Source organism: Oncorhynchus masou, chromosome 5 (genome assembly GCF_036934945.1).
Source record: "Oncorhynchus masou masou isolate Uvic2021 chromosome 5, UVic_Omas_1.1, whole genome shotgun sequence".
Taxonomy (NCBI): Eukaryota; Metazoa; Chordata; class Actinopteri; order Salmoniformes; family Salmonidae; genus Oncorhynchus; species Oncorhynchus masou.
The window spans coordinates 629530-652952 of NC_088216.1; the positions used below are offsets into that span (position 1 = coordinate 629530).

The 23423-nt window shown below is 40.9% G+C and overlaps 1 protein-coding gene across 1 annotated transcript; it reads left to right on the forward strand.

Moving 5' to 3' along the window:
- The first annotated feature begins 421 nt into the window (after positions 1-421).
- On the forward strand, positions 422-23375 carry LOC135530475 (gastrula zinc finger protein XlCGF57.1-like). The gene is made up of 2 exons (XM_064958795.1): positions 422-1106; positions 17309-23375. Exons 1-2 carry the CDS (start codon positions 785-787, stop codon positions 18997-18999), a joined length of 2013 nt encoding a protein of 670 aa, XP_064814867.1. The 5' UTR covers positions 422-784; the 3' UTR covers positions 19000-23375.
- The last annotated feature ends 48 nt before the right edge of the window (positions 23376-23423 follow it).

Below are 23423 nucleotides of genomic sequence, written 5' to 3' on the forward strand. Positions count from 1 at the left end.
TACAGAGTTAGGTTTGCATGCAGTCTGAAGATATATCAGGGCCTGGAGATGCAGTTAGGTTTGTATGCAGTCTGGTGGTGATATATCAGGGCCTGGGCATGCAGATAGCTTTGTACAGTGTGCTGATATACCTGGACCTGGAGATGCAGTTAAAATTGTTTTGCACTATCATCTCACTCATTTCAAATCAGCACCAATCAATCAAACACACACGCTTTTCCTTTGTACGTCTAAATACAATAATATTATTTAATGAAAATATCTATATATATATTTTTAAATTATCGAATTAAAATAAAACTTATCTCAACTGCGTTTCTCACTACAGTCAGCAGATGGCGATGTGCGTCTTTCAGTTGACTCTGCCAGAGTATGACGTATAATCTCGTGGACGGATCGCGTCATCAACATGAACAGTTCAGCCACCTCGGGAGCTTACTAACCAACAAGGCCGAAATATTGGAGCTCTTCGGAAGCTTTCTGGCGTATATATAAGCCACTGTTGTTTTAAAACACAATTTTTTTGTTGTTGTCATCAAGCTGTTATTACATTTAATGTAATATTTAACATTGTTAGATTCTCTAGCTAGCTGGTTAACTTAGCAGTAGGACTAGGCTAACGCTAACTAGCTAGCTAGCTAACATCATCGACCATAGAGTCACAAAGCTACTCTTCCCCCAGTTGCTAAAGAAGAGGTCTGCTTCACGGAGAAAGAGGGTTTCGAGGAGGCTGTTACAGTGAAAGGAGAAAAGGAAGACGCTTTCAGAGTGAAAGAGGAGGAGGATGTTGACTACCGTGAAAGAAGAGAAGGAAGAGAAAGAGGAGGCTGCAGTTTTTGGAATAAAGGAGGGGGAGATGACTGTTACAGTGAAAGAAGAGGAAGACGTTTTTGGAGTGAAGGAGGAAGAGGAGGGGGAGATGACTGTCACAGTGAAAGAAGAGGAAGACGTTTTTGGAGAGAAGGAGGAAGAGGAGGGGGAGATGACTGTTACAGTGAAAGAAGAGGAAGACGTTTTTGGAGAGAAGGAAGAGGGGGAGATTACTGTCACATTGGAGGACGAAGAAGAACAGAAGACTGGAGATCTGATTAACACCAGTGAATACAGTGAGTACTATCTTATAAAACAGGGACATTGATCTGATTAACACTAGTAAATACAGTGAGTACTATCTAATAAAACAGGGAAATTGATCTGATTAACACCAGTAAATACAGTGAGTACTATCTTATAAAACAGGGACATTGATCTGATTAACACCAGTGAATACAGTGAGTACTATCTTATAAAACAGGGACATTGATCTGATTAACACTAGTAAATACAGTGAGTACTATCTTATAAAACAGGGACATTGATCTGATTAACACCAGTGAATACAGTGAGTACTATCTTATAAAACAGGGACATTGATCTGATTAACACTAGTAAATACAGTGAGTACTATCTAATAAAACAGGGACATTGATCTGATTAACACCAGTAAATACAGTGAGTACTATCTAATAAAACAGGGACATTGATCTGATTAACACCAGTAAATACAGTGAGTACTATCTTATAAAACAGGGACATTGATCTGATTAACACCAGTAAATACAGTGAGTACTATCTTTATAAAACATAGGACATTGATCTGATTAACACCAGTAAATACAGTGAGTACTATCTTTATAAAACAGGGACATTGATCTGATTAACACCAGTAAATACAGTGAGTACTATCTTATAAAACAGGGACATTGATCTGATTAACACCAGTAAATACAGTGAGTACTATCTTATAAAACAGGGACATTGATCTGATTAACACCAGTAAATACAGTGAGTACTATCTAATAAAACAGGGACATTGATCTGATTAACACCAGTAAATACAGTGAGTACTATCTAATAAAACAGGGACATTGATCTGATTAACACCAGTAAATACAGTGAGTACTATCTTATAAAACAGGGACATTGATCTGATTAACACCAGTAAATACAGTGAGTACTATCTTATAAAACAGGGACATTGATCTGATTAACACCAGTAAATACAGTGAGTACTATCTTATAAAACAGGGACATTGATCTGATTAACACCAGTAAATACAGTGAGTACTATCTTATAAAACAGGGACATTGATCTGATTAACACCAGTAAATACAGTGAGTACTATCTTATAAAACAGGGACATTGATCTGATTAACACCAGTAAATACAGTGAGTACTATCTTATAAAACAGGGACATTGATCTGATTAACACCAGTAAATACAGTGAGTACTATCTAATAAAACAGGGACATTGATCTGATTAACACCAGTAAATACAGTGAGTACTATCTAATAAAACAGGGACATTGATCTGATTAACACCAGTAAATACAGTGAGTACTATCTAATAAAACAGGGACATTGATCTGATTAACACCAGTAAGTTGTTGAACTAACGTGTAATTTTAAAATGATATTATAATCTTGGATATGTTGTTCTGTACTGTCGGAATTGGAAAAGGCTACAAAAGAGTCAACAAACATGCTTTTATTTATTTTTAAACCGTCTCTGAATATCTCTGTTGTGCTCTGAATATCTCTGTTGTGCTTTTGCTCAGTGTCTGTAATCGACATCCCATGAGGAAAAAGTTATTATTTAAAAAAAACATAATTAACATGATTAAATATCAAATCGGGTTAGTATTAGGTCCGTCGTTGTTCAGTTATAAGACTGTTCTGATTTTAAATATCTATGATACCATACCACTCATGTCTGATTTCAAATGATGAAGAGGACAGAATCGAGACAAGGAAGGATCATTGTGATCTGGAACGTTCTGTTAATGTTCTAACACACTAAGGGCTGTTCTTAAGGACGATGTGATCTGGAACGTTCTGTTAGTTAATGTTCTAACACGCTAAGGGCTGTTCTTAAGGACGACGTGGAGAGGAGTGATCTGGAACGTTCTGTTAGTTAATGTTCTAACACACTAAGGGCTGTTCTTAAGGATGATGTGATCTGGAACGTTCTGTTAGTTAATGTTCTAACACACTAAGGGCTGTTCTTAAGGACGACGTGGAGAGGAGTGATCTGGAATATTCTGTTAATGAACACAAGTTTCTTCTTTCTTTATAAACAGACTATTTTTTGGTGGCTGCGCACTTTAGGACACTGTTAAGTAATTTTGTAATCAATGTTCATAAATTCCAATGATCTTTATCTGTCTGATACCCAAAGTTCTGGTCTTAAATTAAACAGACAGAATTCCCAGCTCACAATTGATCAGATCCAAGTTTATTTGCGAGAGCTCTGCAGTTTACACAAATACATTCCTTTTATACCATCCTAACCTACGCACATACATACACACCAACATAGGGATTTTCTCACGAGTCTCACCACAGTTTATAACCACTCAGCTGACAGTTCCAGGCTCCCCCAGATACTAGAGCTCTGGAGGGGCCCTCCCTGTCCTCTCTTATCTCCCCTGATTTACATCCCGATCGGTACATAGGTTAATGCTCCTCTCCGTTCTCTTTCTCCACATGCATTCATTTCTTCCTAGGTACGTGCCATATAACCCCTTCCTAATGAACACACATTATTTAACACTACAAGAAAGACAGGGTAGACCTCTTGCCGTATACCTCATTTAGTCATTATTCATAAAAAATCCCATAGCAGACACACAGCCAGATTCCCTATATATTATATATAGATATTATAAAACACAGCCAGATTCCCTATATATTATATATAGATATTATAACACATCATAGGTACATTTCAACTATGACAGACAAAATGAGAGAAAACAATCCAGAAAATCACATTGTAGGATTTTTAATGAATTTATTTGCAAATTATGGTGGAAAATAAGTATTTGGTCACCTACAAACAAGCAAGATTTCTGGCTCTCACAGACCTGTAACTTCTTTAAGAGGCTCCTCTGTCCTCCACTCGTTACCTGTATTAATGGCACCTGTTTGAACTTGTTATCAGTATAAAAGACACCTGTCCACAACCTCAAACAGTCACACTCCAAACTCCACTATGGCCAAGACCAAAGAGCTGTCAAAATTGTAGACCTGCACCAGGCTGGGAAGACTAAATCTGCAATAGGTAAGCAGCTTGGTTTGAAGAAATCAACTGTGGGAGCAATTATTAGGAAATTGAAGACATACAAGACCACTGATAATCTCCCTGGATCTGGGGCTCCACGCAAGATCTCACCCCGTGGGGTCAAAATGATCACAAGAACGGTGAGCAAAAATCCAAGAACCACACGGGGGGGGGACCTAGTGAATGACCTGCAGAGAGCTGGGACCAAAGTAACAAAGCCTACCATCAGTAACACACTACGCCGCGAGGGACTCAAATCCTGCAGTGCCAGACGTGTCCCCCTGCTTAAGCCAGTACATGTCCAGGCCCGTCTGAAGTTTGCTAGAGAGCATTTGGATGATCCAGAAGAAGATTGGGAGAATTTCATATGGTCAGATGAAACCAAAATATAACTTTTTGGTAAAAACTCAACTCGTTGTGTTTGGAGGACAAAGAATGCTGAGTTGCATCCAAAGAACACCATACCTACTGTGAAGCATGGGGGTGGAAACATCATGCTTTTCTGTTTTTGTTGAAGCAGTCTTCTTGGGTATGACGCTACAAGCTTGGCATACCTGTATTTGGGGAGTTTCTCCCGTTGTTCTCTGCAGATCCTCTCAAGCTCTGTCAGGTTGGATGGGGAGTGTCGCTGCACAGCTATTTTCAGGTCTCCAGAGACGTTCGATCGGGTTCAAGTCCAGGCTCTGACTGCACTGTCTTGGCTGTGTGCTTCGGGTCTTTCATCAAGGATCTCTCTGCACTGTCTTGGCTGTTAGGGGTCGTTGACCTGTTGGAAGGTGAACCTTCACCCCCAGTCTGAGGTCCTGAGTGCTCTGGAGCAGGTCTTTCATCATGGATCTCTCTGCACTTTGCTCTGTTCATTTTTCCCTTGATCCTGACTAGTCTGCTATGCTATGCTTCCACCATAATCCTGTCTCGGAGATCTTCCTTCAAACTAATGGCTTGGTTTTTGCTCTGACATGCACTGACCACTGTACGACTTGGTACAGACAGGTAAATTTCTGGTAAATTTCTGGAAATTCTCCAAAAATTTTCCATGGGAAGTTAAGCCCGGGAATTTGACTTAAATTCATCAAAATTGTCAGCTTATAACGGTGAACCTTTTTTGTGGGATACACATAAGTCAACTCTAGGTCTTGTGGCATATTTTGGTAAAACTATCCCCAATTTCAATGGAATTACAACCCTCTGCATGCACAGTGCATTCTTCCATCACATGTACAGCTGATTCTCAAGATATTGCACACTAATGAGATGCTATTGAGCCCACACTACTACACTACCTGAGCCAAGGACTACATGCTTTCTGGTGAGTTTTGATTACAATACTGGGCGGGGTGAATATATTTTGTATGACATACATGATTTTTGTTAACTAGTAAATAGTAGCCTACAGCAAAGTGTTTTTAAATAATTTCTAACTTTCTGCTAGTTTTTGCTACCATGTGAGTTTTAGCTTGCTGAGCCTGCTAACTGAGGAGTGTTAATTCACCTGTTTCCATACATGCTTCATTTTAACCCATTATCTTACGATGGAGTTGTTTAATCTAATTGCTTAACTATTTATCGGTACATGGAATTGTATTTGTTTTTTTTACTCATTTCTTTTCTAATCTTTACAGAAAAATGCCACAGGCACTATCTGATGTGTGGAGACATTTCACTGTGGGAAAGTTGGTGCGTGAGGGAAGAATCAGGCGCAGAGAGCATAAAGTTCCACAGGAAGACGTGCACTTTAATGTCGCACTGAGAATAATGCCCAACAACAAATGTGGACCAACCCAAAACACAGGGTACCAGGTCCAGAGCATGAACACCAAACAACATACACACGTAACATACGCACGAAACAAGGGCGGGTAAACATACTTTAAATAAGCACACAAATAGACACAGGTGCAACTAATAAGACAAAACAAATAGACAACGAAAAAGGGATCGGTGGCAGCTAGTAGGCCGGTGACAACGACCGCCGAGCGCCACCCGAACAGGCAGGACTTCGGCGGAAGTCGTTACACACTGCAGCTAATGTAGAAGGAAAAACTGTGCAAATACTCTGCCAAATCATATGTAAAGAATGCAACAAAGATGCAGAATCATCTGGACAAGTGCATGAAGTTCCCTCAGCGCTCACAACAAGCAACCTCTGACAAAAGTCCCTCTACTTCTATTCGAGGTGAAAATGATGAATCAGACACCTTATCGATAGCAACAGCTCATGGTCCTCCTGGAATCAGAATGTTTTTTTTGACTCAATGGAGGAACGAAGTTAGAGAAATGCTGATGAATGTCTTGCTCGAGCTGTGTATGCAACTGGCTCACCTCTGATGCTCACAGGCAATGTGTATTGGAAAAGATTTCTGAATGTTCTTCGCCCCCCCCAACCAGACATGCTTTATCTACTCATTTGCTGGATGCAGAGTTCAACAGAGTTCAAGTGAAGGTCAAGCAAGCACAGACACAAGGGACAACAGACACACCGGTCTCTACATTGCAGATGAGCTGATGAGCAGTCATCAATGCCCTTGGACCACAGAAGGTATTTGCACTGGTGACAGACAATGCTGCCAACATGAAGGCTGCTTGGTCTAAAGTGGAGGAGTCCTACCCTCACATCACACCCATTGGCTGTGCTGCTCATGCATTGAATTTGCTCCTCAAGGACATCATGGCACTGAAAACAATGGATACACTCTACAAGAGAGCCAAGGGAATGGTTAGGTATTTGAAGGGTCATCAAGTTATAGCAGCAATCTATCTCACCAAGCAAAGTGAGAAGAGTAAGAGCACCACATTGAAGCTGCCCATCAACACCAGTTGGGGTGGTGTTGTCATCATGTTTGACAGTCTCCTGGAAGGGAAGGAGTCTCTCCAAGAAATGGCCATATGGTCTGCCGATATGGACAGCCCCTTCAAGAGGATCCTCCTGGATTATGTATTTTGGGAGAGAGTGGTAAGCAGCCTGAAACACCTGAAACCTATAGCAGTAGCAATTGCCCGGATTGAGGGAGACAATGCCATCCTGTCTGATGTTCAGACTCTGCTTGCAGATGTAAGAGAAGAAATCCGTACTGCCCTGCCCACCTGCCCACTTCGCTGTTGCTCCAAGCAGAGGAAACTACAGTTCTGAAATACCTCAAAAAGTGCGAAGACTTCTGCCTGAAGCCCAGACACGCCGCAGCATGTTGGACCCCAAGTATGCTGGCAAGAGCATCCTGTCTGGTGCAGAGACCAACAATGCCTATGGTGTCATCACTACCGTGTCTCACCACCTTGGCCTGGATGAGGGCAAGGTTCTTGGCAGTCTGGCGAAGTTCACTTCCAAGGAAGGGCTTTGGGTTGGAGATGCAATATGGCAGTCGTGCCAACATATCTCATCAGCCACCTGGTGGGCAGGACTTTGTGGATCTGAGGCTCTTTCCCCTGTTGCCTCCATCATCCTCCAAATCCCACCAACATCAGCCCCCACAGAGCGCAACTGGTCCTTGTTTGGGAACACACACACCAAACCATGCAACAGGCTGACCAATACAATGGTTGAAAAATTTGTGGCCATCCGAGCAAATTTGAGGCTTTTTGAGCCTGACAATGAGCCATCCTCAACAAGGTTGGAAAGTGACAGTGATGATGAGGCCTTCAGAGTCTGATGTTCAATAGGTGGACATTGAGGAGGTCCAGGGAGAAGCCTGAGAGGAAGACAACCAAAGCTTTAGTTTGTAGACTATCATTTTACAGATGTATGTTGAAAACGTTTTTTTGGGAGATGCGATGGATCATTGGGGATCATTCCTTTGTTGTTCAGTGAAATCATTCAATGTGAAGAGTCAACTCATTTAATTAAAGTTACATTCAGAACTAAATTGTTTTTTTTATTTATATTGGAAGGATTTAATCATTTGTAATTATGAAAGGTTAAAGGTTTAAACTAAATTGTTTTTTTATTTATATTGGAAGGATTTAACCCCATTTGTAATTTGTAAAAGGTTTATGTTTCTGTCTCCGTATAATATGATATATAATATAACATGGTAAATATATCTAATGCAAAAAAACATTTAAATGGTACAGTGCCTTGCAAAAGTATTCATCCCCCATGGCGTTTTTCCTATTTTGTTGCCTTACAACCTGTAATTTAAATGGATTTTTATTTGGATTTCATGTAATGGACATACACAAAATAGTCCAAATTGGTGAAGTGAAATTTAAAAAAATACCATGTTTTAAAATTAAAGACATTTTTTAAAATACAGAAAAGTGGTGCATGTTATTCACCCCCAATGCCATGAAGCCTCTAAATAAGATCTGGTGCAACCAATTAACTTCAGAAGTCACATAATTAGTTAGACACACAGGTGGACTTTATTTAAGTGTCACATGATCTCAGGAAATATACACCTGTTCTGAAAGGCCCCAGAGTCTAAGCAAGGGGCACCACCAAGCAAGCGACACCATGAAGACCAAGGAGCTCTCCAAACAGGTCAGGGACAAAGTTGTGGATAGGAACAGAATAAGGTTGGTTTATAAAAATATTCAAAACTGTGAACATCCCACGGAGCACCATTAAATCCAAAAAAAAGGAAAGAGTATGGCACCACAACAAACCCGCCAAGACAGGGCCGCCCACCAAAACTCACGGACCAGGCAAGGAGGGCATTAATCAGAGAGGCAACAACGAGATCAAAGATAACCCTGAAGGAGCTGCGAAGCTCCACAGCGGAGATTGGAGTATCTGTCCATAGGACCACTTTAAGCCGTACACCCCACAGAGCTGGGCTTTACGGAAGAGTGGCCAGAAAAAAGCCATTGCTTAAAGAAAATAAGCAAACACTTTTGGATTTCACCAAAAGGCATATGGGAGACTCCCCAAACATATAGAAGAAGGTACTCTGGTCAGATGAGACTAAAATTGGTCTTTTTGGCCATCAAGGAAAATGCTATGTCTGGCGTAAACCCAACACCTCTCATCACCCCAAGAAAACCATCCCCACAGTGAAGCATAGTGATAGCAGCATCATGCTGATGTTTTTCATCGGCAGGGTATGGGAAACTGGTCAGGATTGAAGGAATGATGGATGACGCTAAATACAGGGTAATTCTTGGGGGAAACCTGTTTCAGTCTTCCAGAGATTTGAGACTGGGACGGAGGTTCACCTTCCAGCAGGACAATGACCCTAAGCATACTGCTAAAGCAACACTTGAGTGGTTTAAGGGGAAACATTTACATGTCTTGGAATGGCCTAGTCAAAGCCCAGACCTCAATCCAATTGAGAATCTGTGGCATGACTTAAAGATTGCTGTACACCATATGAACCCATCCAACTTGAAGGAGCTGGAGCAGTTTTGCCTTGAAGAATGGGAAAAAATCCCATTGGCTAGATGTGTCAAGCTTATAGAGACATACCCCAAGAGACTTGCAGCTGTAATTGCTGAAAAAGTTGGCTCCACAAAGTACTGACTTTGGGGGGGTGAATTGTTATGCCCGCTCAAGGTTTATTTTTTGTGTGTTATTTCTTATTTGTTTCACAATAAAAAATATTTTGCATCTTCAAAGTGGTAGGCGTGTTGTGTAACTCAAATAATACAAACCTCCCCCCAAAAATCCATTTTAATGTCAGGTTGTAAGGCAACAAAATAGGAAAAATGCCAAGGGGGTGAATACTTTCGCAAAGCCACTGTAACGGTTGTCTTCATCGTCTGACGACGAGTATGAAATATCGGACCAACGCGCAGCGTAGTATGTGTTCATGATGTTTTATTACTGAACACTGAAATACAAAATAACAACGTGAAAAAACCGAAACAGTCCTGTAAGGTGCGGAAAACACTAAACAGAAAATAATCACCCACAAAACACAGGTGGGAAAAGGCTACCTAAGTATGATTCTCAATCAGAGACAACGAACGACACCTGCCTCTGATTGAGAACCATACTAGGCCAAACACAGAGAAAATATATATATAAAATATAACATAGAAAAAATAACATAGACAACCCACCCCAGCTCACGCCCGGACCAACCTAACACAAAGACATAAAAAAGAACATAGACAACCCACCCCAACTCACGCCCTGACCAACCTAACACAAAGACATAAAAAATAACATAGACAACCCACCTCAGCCCTGACCAACCAAACACAAAGACATAAAAAAGAACATAGACAACCCACCCCAGCTCACGCCCTGACCAACCAAACACAAAGACGTAAAAAAGACCATAGACAACCCACCCCAGCTCACGCCCTGACCAACCAAACACAAAGACGTAAAAAAGAACATAGACAACCCACCCCAGCCCTGACCAACCTAACACAAAGACATAAAAAAGAACATAGACAACCCACCCCAGCCCTGACCAACCTAACACAAAGATATAAAAAAGAACATAGACAACCCACCCCAGCTCACGCCCTGACCAACCTAACACAAAGACATAAAAAAGAACATAGACAACCCACCCCAGCCCTGACCAACCTAACACAAAGACATAAAAAAGAACATAGACAACCCACCCCAGCTCACGCCCTGACCAACCTAACACAAAGACATAATAAAGGACATAGACAACCCACCCCAACTCACGCCCTGACCAACCTAACATAAAGACGTAAAAAAGAACATAGACAACCCACCCCAACTCACGCCCTGACCAACCAAACATAAAGACATAAAAAAGAACATAGACAACCCACCTCAGCCCTGACCAACCTAACACAAAGACATAAAAAAGAACATAGACAACCCACCTCAGCCCTGACCAACCTAACACAAAGACATAAAAAAGAACATAGACAACCCACCTCAGCCCTGACCAACCTAACACAAAGACATAAAAAAGAACATAGACAACCCACCACAGCCCTGACCAACCTAACACAAAGACATAAAAAAGAACATAGACAACCCACCCCAGCCCTGACCAACCTAACACAAAGACATAAAAAAGGACATAGACAACCCACCCCAACTCACGCCCTGACCAACCAAACACAAAGACATAAAAAAGAACATAGACAACCCACCCCAGCCCTGACCAACCAAACACAAAGACATAAAAAAGGACATAGACAACCCACCCCAACTCACGCCCTGACCAACCAAACACAAAGACGTAAAAAAGAACATAGACAACCCACCCCAGCCCTGACCAACCAAACACAAAGACATAAAAAAGGACATAGACAACCCACCCCAACTCACGCCCTGACCAACCAAACACAAAGACGTAAAAAAGAACATAGACAACCCACCCCAACTCACGCCCTGACCAACCTAACATAAAGACGTAAAAAAGAACATAGACAACCCACCCCAACTCACGCCCTGACCAACCAAACATAAAGACATAAAAAAGAACATAGACAACCCACCTCAGCCCTGACCAACCTAACACAAAGACATAAAAAAGAACATAGACAACCCACCTCAGCCCTGACCAACCTAACACAAAGACATAAAAAAGAACATAGACAACCCACCTCAGCCCTGACCAACCTAACACAAAGACATAAAAAAGAACATAGACAACCCACCTCAGCCCTGACCAACCTAACACAAAGACATAAAAAAGAACATAGACAACCCACCACAGCCCTGACCAACCTAACACAAAGACATAAAAAAGAACATAGACAACCCACCCCAGCCCTGACCAACCTAACACAAAGACATAATAAAGGACATAGACAACCCACCACAGCCCTGACCAACCTAACATAAAGACATAAAAAAGAACATAGACAACCCACCCCAGCCCTGACCAACCAAACACAAAGACATAAAAAAGGACATAGACAACCCACCCCAACTCACACCCTGACCAACCAAACACAAAGACATAAAAAAGAACATAGACAACCCACCCCAGCCCTGACCAACCAAACACAAAGACATAAAAAAGGACATAGACAACCCACCCCAACTCACGCCCTGACCAACCAAACACAAAGACGTAAAAAAGAACATAGACAACCCACCCCAGCCCTGACCAACCAAACACAAAGACATAAAAAAGGACATAGACAACCCACCCCAACTCACGCCCTGACCAACCAAACACAAAGACGTAAAAAAGAACATAGACAACCCACCCCAGCCCTGACCAACCAAACACAAAGACATAAAAAAGGACATAGACAACCCACCCCAACTCACGCCCTGACCAACCTAACACAAAGACATAAAAAAGAACATAGACAACCCAGCCCTGACCAACCAAACACAAAGACATAAAAAAGGACATAGACACCCCACCCCAGCTCACGCCCTGACCAACCAAACACAAAGACATAAAAAAGAACATAGACAACCCACCCCAGCCCTGACCAACCTAACACAAAGACATAAAAAAGGACATAGACAACCCACCCCAGCCCTGACCAACCTAACACAAAGACATAAAAAAGGACATAGACAACCCACCCCAGCCCTGACCAACCTAACACAAAGACGTAAAAAAGGAAGTCAGAATGTGACAGCCACTGTATTAATATACATTTGCATATATTCCCGTTAATTCCCATATATTCCCGTTAATTCCCATATATTCCCACGGAAAGTTTCCACCTCTGAATATTCCCCAAAATGTGCGACCCTAGGTATGTGTCTTTCCATATCATGTCCAATCAATTGAAATGACCACAGGTGGACTCCAATCACGTTGTAGAAACATCTCAAGGATGATCAATAGAAACAGAATGCATCTGAGCTCAATTTCGAAGTATCATCGCAAAGGGTCTCAATAATGATGAATATAAGCTATTTCTGCTTTTTATTTGTAATAAATATGCAAAAATGTAAAAAATAAATTAAAAAAAACTGTTTTTGCTTTGTCATTTTGGGGTTTTGCGTTTAGATTGCTAAGGATTTGTATTTATTAAATCAGTTTTAGAATAAGGCTGTAACGTAACAAAATGTGGAAAATGGGGTCTGAGTACTTTCTGAAGACACTGTATATCGAGGCTCTTGGTGGTAAAACAGGTTGTTGGACTCTTCAAGGTGTCCAAAGCATTCCACAGGGTTGCTGCCCCATGAATGCTTCCCACAGTTGTGTCCATTTGTCTGGATGTCCTTTTGGTGGTGGACCATTCTTGATTAACACAGGAAACTGTTGAGTTTTAAAAACCCTGCAGCGTTGCAGTTCTTGACACGGACCGGTGTGCTTTGTACCTACTACCACACCCCCGTTCAAAGACACTGAAGTATTGTGTCTTGCCTGTTCACCCTCTGAATGGCACACATTCACAATCCATGTCTCAGTTGTCTCAAGGCTTAAAAAGGTTGTAATATATATCCTTCTTTAACCCGTCTCCTCCCCTTCATCTACACTGATAATATTGATGGTAAAACAGGTTGTAATTGATGGTAAAACAGGTTGTAATTGATATAAAACAGGTTGTAATTGATATAAAACAGGTTGTAATTGATATAAAACAGGTTGTAATTGATATAAAACAGGTTGTAATTGATATAAAACAGGTTGTAATTGATATTGATATAAAACAGGTTGTAATTGATATAAAACAGGCTGTAATTGATATAAAACAGGTTGTTATTGATATAAAACAGGTTGTTATTGATATAAAACAGGTTGTAATTGATATAAAACAGGTTGTAATTGATATAAAACAGGTTGTAATTGATATTGATATAAAACAGGTTGTAATGGATATAAAACAGGCTGTAATTGATATAAAACAGGTTGTTATTGATATAAAACAGGTTGTTATTGATATAAAACAGGTTGTAATTGATATAAAACAGGTTGTAATTGATATAAAACAGGTTGTAATTGATATTGATATAAAACAGGTTGTAATGGATATAAAACAGGTTGTAATTGATATAAAACAGGCTGTAATTGATATAAAACAGGTTGTAATTGATATAAAACAGGCTGTAATTGATATAAAACAGGTTGTAATTGATATAAAACAGGTTGCAATTGATATAAAACAGGTTGTAATTGATATTGGTGGTAAAACAGGTTGTAATTGATATTGGTGGTAAAACAGGTTGTAATTGATATTGGTGGTAAAACAGGTTGTAATTGATATTGGTGGTAAAACAGTTTGTAATTGATATTGGTGGTAAAACAGGTTGTAATTGATATTGGTGGTAAAACAGGTCTTAATTGATATTGGTGGTAGAACAGGTTGTAATTGATATAAAACAGGCTGTAATTGATATAAAACAGGTTGTAATTGATATAAAACAGGTTGTTTTTGATATAAAACAAGTTGTAATGGATGTAAAACAGGTTGTAATGGATATAAAACAGGTTGTAATTGATATAAAACAGGCTGTAATTGATATAAAACAGGTTGTAATATATATAAAACAGGTTGTAATTGATATAAAACAGGTTGTAATTGATATTTGTGGTAAAACAGGTTGTAATTGATATTGGTGGTAAAACAGGTTGTAATTGATATTGGTGGTAAAACAGGTTGTAATTGATTTTGGTGGTAAAACAGGTTGTAATTGATATAAAACAGGTTGTAATTGATGTTGATGGTAAAACAGGTTGTAATTGATATTGGTGATCAAACAGGTTGTAATTGATATATAACAGGTTGTAATTGATGTTGATGGTAAAACAGGTTGTAATTGATATTGATATATAACAGGTTGTAATTGATATAAAACAGGCTGTAATTGATATAAAACAGGTTGTAATTGATATAAAACAGGTTGTAATTACTATAAAACAGGTTGTAATATATATAAAACAGGTTGTAATTGATATAAAACAGGTTGTAATTGATATAAAACAGGTAGTAATTGATATAAAAAAGGTTGTAATTGATATAAAACAGGTTGTAATGGATATAAAACTGGTTGTAATTGATATAAAACAGGCTGTAATTGATATAAAACAGGTTGTAATATATATAAAACAGGTTGTAATTGATATAAAACAGGTTGTAATTGATATTTGTGGTAAAACAGGTTGTAATTGATATTGGTGGCAAAACAGGTTGTAATTGATATTGGTGGTAAAACAGGTTGTAATTGATTTTGGTGGTAAAACAGGTTGTAATTGATATAAAACAGGTTGTAATTGATGTTGATGGTAAAACAGGTTGTAATTGATATTGGTGATCAAACAGGTTGTAATTGATATATAACAGGTTGTAATTGATGTTGATGGTAAAACAGGTTGTAATTGATATTGGTGATAAAACAGGTTGTAATTTATATATAACAGGTTGTAATTGATGTTGATGGTAAAACAGGTTGTAATTGATATATAACAGGTTGTAATTGATATAAAACAGGTTGTAATTGATATTGATATAAAACAGGTTGTAATTGATATTGATATATAACAGGTTGTAATTGATATTGATATAAAACAGGTTGTAATTGATATTGATATATAACAGGTTGTAATTGATATTGATATATAACAGGTTGTAATTGATATAAAGCAGGTTGTAATTGATATTAGTGATAAAACAGGTTGTAATTGATATAAAACAGGTTGTAATTGATATTGATATATAATAGGTTGTAATTGATATAAAACAGGTTGTAATTGATATTGGTGTTAAAACAGGTTGTAATTGATATTGATGGTAAAACAGGTTGTAATTGATATTGATATATAACAGGTTGTAATTGATATTGTTGATAAAACAGGTTGTAATTGATATAAAACAGGTTGTAATTTATATTGATATAAAACAGGTTGTAATTGATATTGGTGATAAAACAGGTTGTAATTGATATTGATGGTAAAACAGGTTGTAATTGATATTGGTGATAAAACAGGTTGTAATTGATATTGATATATAACATGTTGTAATTGATATATAACAGGTTGTAATTGATATTGATATAAAAGAGGTTGTAATTGATATATAACAGGTTGTAATTGATATAAAACAGGTTGTATTTGATATTGATATAAAAGACGTTGTAATTGATATATAACTGGTTGTAATTGATATTGATATATAACAGGTTGTAATTGATATAAAACAGGTTGTAATTGATATATAACAGGTTGTAATTGATATTTATATAAAAGAGGTTGTAATTGATATATAACAGGTTGTAATTGATATAAAACAGGTTGTAATTGATATTGATATATAACAGGTTGTAATTGATATTGATATATAACAGGTTGTAATTGATATATAACAGGTTGTAATTGATATAAAACAGGTTGTAATTGATATTGATATATAACAGGTTTTAATTCATATTGATATATAACAGGTTGTAATTCATATTGATATATAACAGGTTGTAATTCATATTGGTACATAATATATATATATATATTTGTGTCTATAAATAATGAGGGTAAAAAGTGTCCAATATTAAATCATCACAATACGTTCCACATTCTATTTTACAGACAAAATGGTTCTAACAGTTGCAGAGGTTTATTCAAATTCCTTCTATTGCAAACCAAATGCTGGACTAGAAGCACGGGGGAATTATGTCTAGATTTTTTTTGTCCAGTGGAGTTTAGTTTATAAATTGCCTGGCAGGGCTGTGGGACAGTGGAGATGAGTTTATGAATTTCCTGGCTGGGCTGTGGGACAGTGGAGGTGAGTTTATAAATTGCCTGGCTTGGCTGTGGGACAGTGGAGGTTAGTTTATAAATTGCCTGGCTGGGCTGTGGGACAGTGGAGATTTGTTTATAAATTTCCTGGCAGGGCTGTGGGACAGTGGATGTGAGTTTATAAATTGCCTGGCTTGGCTGTGGGACAGTGGAGGTTAGTTTATAAATTACCTGGCTGGGCTGTGGGACAGTGGAGATTTGTTTATAAATTGCCTGGCTGGGCTGTGGGACAGTGGAGGTTAGTTTATAAATTGCCTGGCTGGGCTGTGGGACAGTGGAGATTTGTTTATAAATTGCCTGGCTGGGCTGTGGGACAGTGGAGGTGAGTTTATAAATTGCCTGGCCCGGCCGTGGGACAGTGGAGATTTGTTTATAAATTTCCTGGCAGGGCTGTGGGACAGTGGATGTGTAGGGGTAATTCAAATGGAACTGTTATTAACAGGCATTTCCCATTAATTATCTTGAATAACTAAAGCAATCAACCAATTAGCAGCCAGGATTCAAATTTGCTATTTTATAATGAGCGATCTAGTCTGGATTGAACCTCAATTTTAAAGTTTTATCACGTGGAGCTTTAATTTAGATCTCTCCGTTTAACCAAATACTCTGTTTGTCTTTGGCAGGAGAGAGACCAGACTCTCACTCTGACAGCAGGAAGAGTCCTTCAGGGGAACCAGACCCAGAGACGCCCAAACCAGCGAGACGACATCACTGGTCCCAGTGTAAAAAGAGTTTTAAGTGGTTATGGAAGCTGAAAAGTCATGATAGAACAGACATAGTAGGGAAGACTTCACAATGTTCCCAATGTGGAAAGAGTTTTACCCGGTTAGGGAACCTGAAAAGGCATGAGAGAATACACACAGGAGAGAAACCTTTCCAATGTGCCCAATGTGGAAAGAGTTTTACACGGTTAGGGAGCCTGAAAGAACATAAAATAATACACACAGGAGAGAAGCCTTTCCAATGCTCCCGGTGTGGAAAGGGCTTTAGGTGGTTAGGGAATCTGAAAAAGCATGAGAGAACACACACGGGTGAGAAACCGTTCCAATGCTCCCAGTGTGGAAAGAGTTTTCCACAGTTAGGGAGCTTGAAGGAGCATGAAAGGACACACACAGGGGAGACATCTTACCATTGCTCCCTGTGTGGAAAGGATTTTACCAAGCTAAGGAACCTGATAAAACATACAGAATTACACACAGGAGAGAAGCCTTTCCAATGTTCCCAGTGTGGGAAGGGATTTACACGGTTAGGGAACCTGAAGGATCACAAAAGAGTACACACAGGAGAGAAACCTTTCCAATGTTCCCAGTGTGGAAAGAGTTTTACACGGTTACGGAGCCTGAACGAACATAAATTAATACACACAGGAGAGAAGCGTTTCCAATGTTCTCAGTGTGGAAAGGGTTTTACCCTGTTAGGGAGCCTGAAAAAGCATGAGAGAACACACACAGGAGAAAAGCCGTTCCAATGCTCCCATTGTGGGAAGAGTTTTACACAATTGGGAAGCTTGAAGGTACATGAAAGGGCACACACAGGGAAGACATCTTACCATTGCTCTCTGTGTGGAAAGAATTTTACCAAGTTAGGGAACCTAAAAAAACATAAACAATTACACACAGGAGAGAAACCTTTCCAATGCTCCCAGTGTGGGAAGGGTTTTACACGGTTAGGGAACCTGAAGGATCATAAAAGAGTACACACAGGAGAGAAGCCATTCCAATGTTCGCAGTGTGGAAAGAATTTTACATGGTTAGGAAACCTGAAAAAGCATGAGAGAACACACACAGGAGAGAAGCCGTTCCAATGCTCCAAGTGTGGAAATAGTTTTAAAAGGTTAGGGAGCCTGAAGGAGCATGAAAGGACACACACATGGGAGACAGCTTACCATTGCTCTATGTGTGGAAAGAATTTTACCAAGTTAGGGAACCTAAACAAACATGAAAAATTACACACAGGAAAGAAGACTTTCCAATGCACCCAGTGTGGGAAGGGTTTTACACGGTTAGGGAATCTGAAGGACCATAAACGAACACACACAAGAGAGAAGCCTTTCCAATGCTCCCAGTGTGGAAAGGGTTTTACCCAGATAGGGAACCTGAAAAGGCATGAGAAAATACACACAGGAGAGAAGTCTTTCCATTGTCCGCAGTGTGGAAAGGATTTTACCCAGTTAGTGAACCTGAAAAGGCATGAGAGAACACACACAGTTTTAACAATGACCCCAGGAGTTGGAAACAGTTCGAAGAACAGAACAGAAAACCGCGTAAGAACAAAAAACATGAAGAAACAGAAACCGAACCGGGAAAGAAAGTGAAATCTCTACAGTTCTGAAACAGAACCTTTATTTCAAAAGTAAAGTATTAATAACGTTCTTTTAAAGTAACTGAAAATCTTCTTTAAAAAGTTAACATTCTGTTAACTCATCGACATAATGTTGAGACATGCTGTACTCATATTTGTGGACAAAGCATAAATTTACACTTCAAAAACCCTCAAACTTGTATCTCAAACAGACTGTTTAAAAAAAATTACTATTTCCGTCATAGAACACGTTATCTCCCTGCGGAGGATGAGCTTGCCAATCTGTTGTTGGGGTACGACCCACACCATTCTGTTGTTGGGGTACGCCCACACCTTTCTGTTGTTGGGGTACGACCCACACCCTTCTGTTGTTGGGATACGCCCACACTATTCTGTTGTTGGGGTACGACCCACACCATTCTGTTGTTGGGGTATGACCCACACCATTCTGTTGTTGGGGTACGCCCACACCATTCTGTTGTTGGGTTACGACCCACACTATTCTGCTGTTGGGGTACGACCCACACCATTCTGTTGTTGGGGTACGCCCCACACCATTCTGTTGTTGGGGTACGCCCCACACCATTCTGTTGTTGGGGTACGCCCACACCATTCTGTTGTTGGGGTATGACCCACACCATTCTGTTGTTGGGGTACGACCCACACCATTCTGTTGTTGGGGTACGACCCACACCATTCTGTTGTTGGGGTACGACCTACACCATTCTGTTGTTGGGGTACGCCCCACACTATTCTGTTGTTGGGGTATGACCCACACCATTCTGTTGTTGGGGTACGCCCACACCATTCTGTTGTTGGGATACGCCCACACCATTCTGTTGTTGGGGTACGACCCACACCATTCTGTTGTTGGGGTACGACCACACCATTCTGTTGTTGGGGTATGACCCACACCATTCTGTTGTTGGGGTACGCCCACACCATTCTGTTGTTGGGATACGCCCACACCATTCTGTTGTTGGGGTACGACCCACACCATTCTGTTGTTGGGGTACGACCACACCATTCTGTTGTTGGGGTATGACCCACACCATTCTGTTGTTGGGGTACGACCCACACCATTCTGTTGTTGGGGTACGACCCACACCATTCTGTTGTTTGGGTACGACCCACACCATTCTGTTGTTGGGGTACGCCCCACACTATTCTGTTGTTGGGGTACGACCCACACCATTCTGTTGTTTGGGTACGACCCACACCATTCTGTTGTTGGGGTACGACCCACACCATTCTGTTGTTGGGGTACGACACGCACCATTCTGTTGTTGGGATACGACACGCACCATTCTGTTGTTGGGGTACGACCCACACCATTCCGTGGTTGGGGTAAGACCCACACCATTCTGTTGTTGGGGTACGACCCACGCCATTCTGTTGTTGGGGTACGACCCACACCATTCTGTTGTTGGGATACGACCCACACCATTCTGTTGTTGGGATACGCCCACACTATTCTGTTGTTGGGGTACGACCCACACCATTCTGTTGTTTGGGTACACCCACACCATTCTGTTGTTGGGGTACGACCCACACCATTCTGTTGTTGGGGTACGACCCACACCATTCTGTTGTTGGGGTACGACACGCACCATTCTGTTGTTGGGATACGACACGCACCATTCTGTTGTTGGGGTACGACCCACACCATTCCGTGGTTGGGGTAAGACCCACACCATTCTGTGGTTGGGGTACTCCCACACCATTCTGTTGTTGGGGTACGACCACACCATTCTGTTGTTGGGGTACGCCCATACCATTCCACCACAGAAAATATGCTTTTAACATATTTATTATAGAAAAGAGTGAAAGGAAAGTATTTATCAGTAATTATAAGTCATATTTCATAGAAATCTGGAAACAATGGGAACTTACTTTAATTAAGTTCCAGGCAGTTACAGGACCTCTCGAGTGGCGCAGCGGTCTAAGGCATCGCAGTGCGAGCTGTGCTCCTAGAGATCCTGGTTCTAGTCCAGGTTCTGTCTCAGTGCAGGTTCTGTCTCTGTCTCAGTTCTGTCTCAGTAGAGATCCTGGTTCTAGTCTAGGTTCTGTCTCAGTGCTATCTGTGTCACTAGAGATCCTGGTTCTAGTCCAGGTTCTGTCTCAGTGCTATCTGTGTCACTAGAGATCCTGGTTCTAGTCCAGGTTCTGTCTCAGTGCTATCTGTGTCACTAGAGATCCTGGTTCTAGTCCAGGTTCTGTCTCAGTGCTATCTGTGTCACTAGAGATCCTGGTTCTAGTCCAGGTTCTGTCTCAGTGCTATCTGTGTCACTAGAGATCCTGGTTCTAGTCCAGGTTCTGTCTCAGTGCTATCTGTGTCACTAGAGATCCTGGTTCTAGTCCAGGTTCTGTCTCAGTGCAAGCTGTGTCACTAGAGATCCTGGTTCTAGTCCAGGTTCTGTCTCAGTGCTATCTGTGTCACTAGAGATCCTGGTTCTAGTCCAGGTTCTGTCTCAGTGCAAGCTGTGTCACTAGAGATCCTGGTTCTAGTCCAGGTTCGCATTCGTCCATGACCGGGAGACCAATGAGGCGGTGCACAATTGGCCCAGCATCGTCGGGTTTAGGGGAGGGTTTGGCTCAGCATCGTCGGGTTTAGGGGAGGGTTTGGCCCAGCATCGTCGGGTTTAGGGGAGGGTTTGGCCCAGCATCGTCGGGTTTAGGGGAGGGTTTGGCCCAGCATCGTCCGGTTTAGGGGAGGGTTTGGCCCAGCATCGTCCGGTTTAGGGGAGGGTTAGGCCCAGCATCGTCCGGTTTAGGGGAGGGTTAGGCCCAGCATCGTCCGGTTTAGGGGAGGGTTAGGCCCAGCATCATCCGGTTTAGGGGAGGGTTAGGCCCAGCATCATCCGGTTTAGGGGAGGGTTAGGCCCAGCATCGTCCGGTTTAGGGGAGGGTTAGGCCCAGCATCATCCGGTTTAGGGGAGGGTTAGGCCCAGCATCATCCGGTTTAGGGGAGGGTTAGGCCCAGCATCGTCCGGTTTAGGGGAGGGTTTGGCCCAGCATCGTCGGGTTTAGGGGAGGGTTTGGCCCAGCATCGTCCGGTTTAGGGGAGGGTTTGGCCCAGCATCGTCCGGTTTAGGGGAGGGTTAGGCCCAGCATCATCCGGTTTATGGGAGGGTTTGGCCCAGCATCGTCCGGCCGGCCACAATGCATGCTGACATGGTCGCCAGGTGTACAGCGTTAACTCGTTGGCTTCCGGGTTAAGCGGGTATTGTGTCAAGAAGCAGTACGGCTTGGCTGGTGTGTTTTGGAAGACGCATACTATAGTTACTATAGCATACTATAGTTATCACGTTTCACATTGGATTTATCAACTACAGAAAGGTAAGATGTGTTTTTAGTGCTGGTGTCACTCTGAACACACACTGAAGTTCAACGTTCCTCCATAGAAGCCTCCTCCTCCTCCGTAGGTATAATTCTGTGGGTCTAATTCAGATAATGATACGCTACAACAAGATGCTCTTCAAGACAAGCCTGCTCCTCCCTCCTCGCTCTCTCCGCCCACAAAATGTATGTGGCCTCTTGCGCTCTACACTTGTCTGTCCATCACGCATGTAAATAACTAGCTTGCCCGCTCCCATAGCAAGCTGCTCTGTCCACACTGATTGGTGCGGAATGAAAGGAGTTCTGGTTCTAGAATTGTGGTTCCAACCCCTGGGGTGTATTCATTACGAAACGGGGAGGGACTTATCAGAATTGGTCCAATAGAAAAAGGGGAGGGACTTATCAGAATTTGTCCGATAGAAAACGGGGAGGGACTTATCAGAATTTGTCCAACAGAAAATCCGCCCAAAATTGCAAAATGTTCCCGAATAAGGGAATGTTTTACCCAGTTAGGAAATCTGAAAACACATGAGAGGGACACACAGGAGAAAAATCTTTCCAATGTTCCTAGTGTGGAAAGCGTTTTACCCAGTTAGTGAACCTGAAAACACATCAGAGGGAGCACACAGGGGAAGATAAGACCTTCCTCATTTTCCAGGACACCTACAATAAGATCATAAAGGGGGGGCTGTGTTCTGACATGTTTTTGACTGAGAATTTGTGTTTTTGTTGATGTCGCATGAAATCATGTTTGTATGAAATATTACCACAAAAAAAAGGCCTACTTGAGTTTTTTTTTCCCTCGAGACGAGACATTTTAAAACGTGTATTTTATTTTGATTATGGATTTGGATTTATTGAATAGCAATATGAACCCTTTAGATGTTAATGATTTGATTTGGAAAGTTGTAGATTTTATTAAATAGATTTGAATGAATGTGTATTTCTTGTTTCTAACCTTGAAAAAAAACTTGTCAATTTAGTCGTTTTGTTTCATTTAATTAATTTGTGTTGTTGTGTCTGTGACTATCATTAAACGTAAAGACTTATTTATCAAATCAGTTCTCTGTGTGTAATTAAACTAATCACGTAAACTTT